Source organism: Ptychodera flava, chromosome 14 (assembly GCF_041260155.1).
Source record: "Ptychodera flava strain L36383 chromosome 14, AS_Pfla_20210202, whole genome shotgun sequence".
Taxonomy (NCBI): Eukaryota; Metazoa; Hemichordata; class Enteropneusta; family Ptychoderidae; genus Ptychodera; species Ptychodera flava.
Genome location: NC_091941.1, coordinates 3543346 through 3545030, shown reverse-complemented (window position 1 = coordinate 3545030; position 1685 = coordinate 3543346). Strand labels below are relative to the sequence as shown.

The 1685-nt window shown below is 42.2% G+C and overlaps 1 protein-coding gene across 2 annotated transcripts in view; it reads right to left on the bottom strand.

The window, feature by feature from the left end:
• Positions 1–51: 51 nt before the first annotated feature.
• LOC139150621 (uncharacterized) overlaps positions 52–1685 on the bottom strand; it is a 9922-nt gene continuing 8288 nt past the window's right edge. The window contains exon 5 of one of the 2 annotated variants that reach the window (XM_070723058.1): positions 52–1624. In XM_070723058.1, coding sequence (XP_070579159.1) covers positions 540–1624 — 1085 coding nt within the window. In that variant the 3' untranslated portion in view covers positions 52–539. The remainder of the gene's footprint in view (positions 1625–1685) is intronic. The other variant, XM_070723057.1, reaches the window with a different exon arrangement.

The following is a 1685-nucleotide window of genomic DNA, read 5'->3' as shown; positions in this document are numbered from 1 at the left end:
GGTGTCACGGACCCATATTTTAAGAAAAAATGGCGAGATTTTCCAGTGTAGAAGACCCAGCAAAAAATGCTGACTCGGTACTTTTTTAATGGCTTTTAATAAATATATCCTTCATTGCGTGGTCACGAAAACTGATTTTTCTTCGTACAATTAAAGGTCGTTTGTAAGGGAATGTAATAAATCTCTACACTCCGGAAAAGGGCAATGCTTCGGTCGTAATAAGCTCCCTCCTCACGACGACTCCATAATAATGTAAAAAAACAAGCTTAACACAACTGGCACAAGATCTTGATCATTTTTATTGATTTAACTGTGAAATGTGATCTTTCTAACGATACAAGTACTTTTCATTAGAGTTTGCTAATTACGAAGAAGGAATTCGAAAGAGTTGCTCATGAATGGAACTCTCTAAAATAGAAGGGTTTGCCAAAAATATTCATTCACTTATATCATATTTCCTGCCTTTGTACAATTAACTGTGTCAAAGTTTTATTGCAATGACTATTGTTGAATTACAAATTTGGCTTCTGAGAGAGGAATCATGGTTTAAATTCAAATTTTCCAATGACAGGGAAGTGATCAGATAGGTCTGACACTGCAACACACTCTGAAGGGTCTGGGGGAATGAGGATATAGTATGGTAGTTGAACAGTTGGAGGGATGCAGATATAGATGGGAGTATCCGACTGGAGTCTGTAAGCTTGTTGTCCGGCTCTGAAGGGTTGATGATGGTCTAAGGAAGTCACTATATAATCAAGCCATTGAGGAGGGTCAGTTGCCGTAACCAGGAGGTCGTTCAAGGTTGGGTCCCATGTTGTATCTAGCTCCCCTAGCTTTTCAGGCATAGCTGCATTCAAAACTGACTCTGCAAGTATGGCGTCCAAGTTTTCTCTGTTGTTAATGAAGTCTGCGTTGAAATCACCGGCATATATGACCGGCTCTTCAGGGGGGATGTTCTTTGACTCTTTGAATAGCGCCATCTGGCGAGCCTGCTCGATGCGCACTTTGTTATTCTCATCACCAGCGTAAGCTTGGAAGTGAGTTCCAAAGACGTTGTACATCATGCTTTCGTCGTGCACCTGTTTATGAATCTTGACATAAACGACACCCTTGGCGCTTAGAGAGTCTGTTCCATTGCTGTTAAAAACTGTGAAAACATGCGTGTCTGAAGCTTTGATAGGCCATCTTGATGATATAAATGTCCCTCCATTTATTGGTTGGGCTCCACCCAGCCCCTCTCCAACAGTGACTGTTGAATAGCGAAATCCATTGTCGTCAAGGAGTTCACGAAGAGATATGCCAAACTCTTGGGCACAGCCGCCCATTAACACTTCTTGAAACACAATCACGTCAAGTTCAGGAAATGTCTCTAGCACCTTCTTTGGGATTCGACACAATCGTTCTTTTTGAGCAGTGAAAGCCACTTCAAACGGACGTTCAAAAACGTTGTAAGAGAGAACGGAGAGAGTCGTCGCTGCTGTCGGTTCTGTGAGGCGCAGTCTTCTGGGAGCAGCACAACGGGTTCTGTCTCCGAATAGATTCAAAATGTGCTTACCAGAACATTTAGTCTTGGACGATCTATCAGGTAAGAAACCGAACATTAAACACACAGCATCGTCTGAACCTGGAAGTAAATTTAAGGAAAAGTGAACATCTCAACGTCATGACATTTTGGACGCGTGACG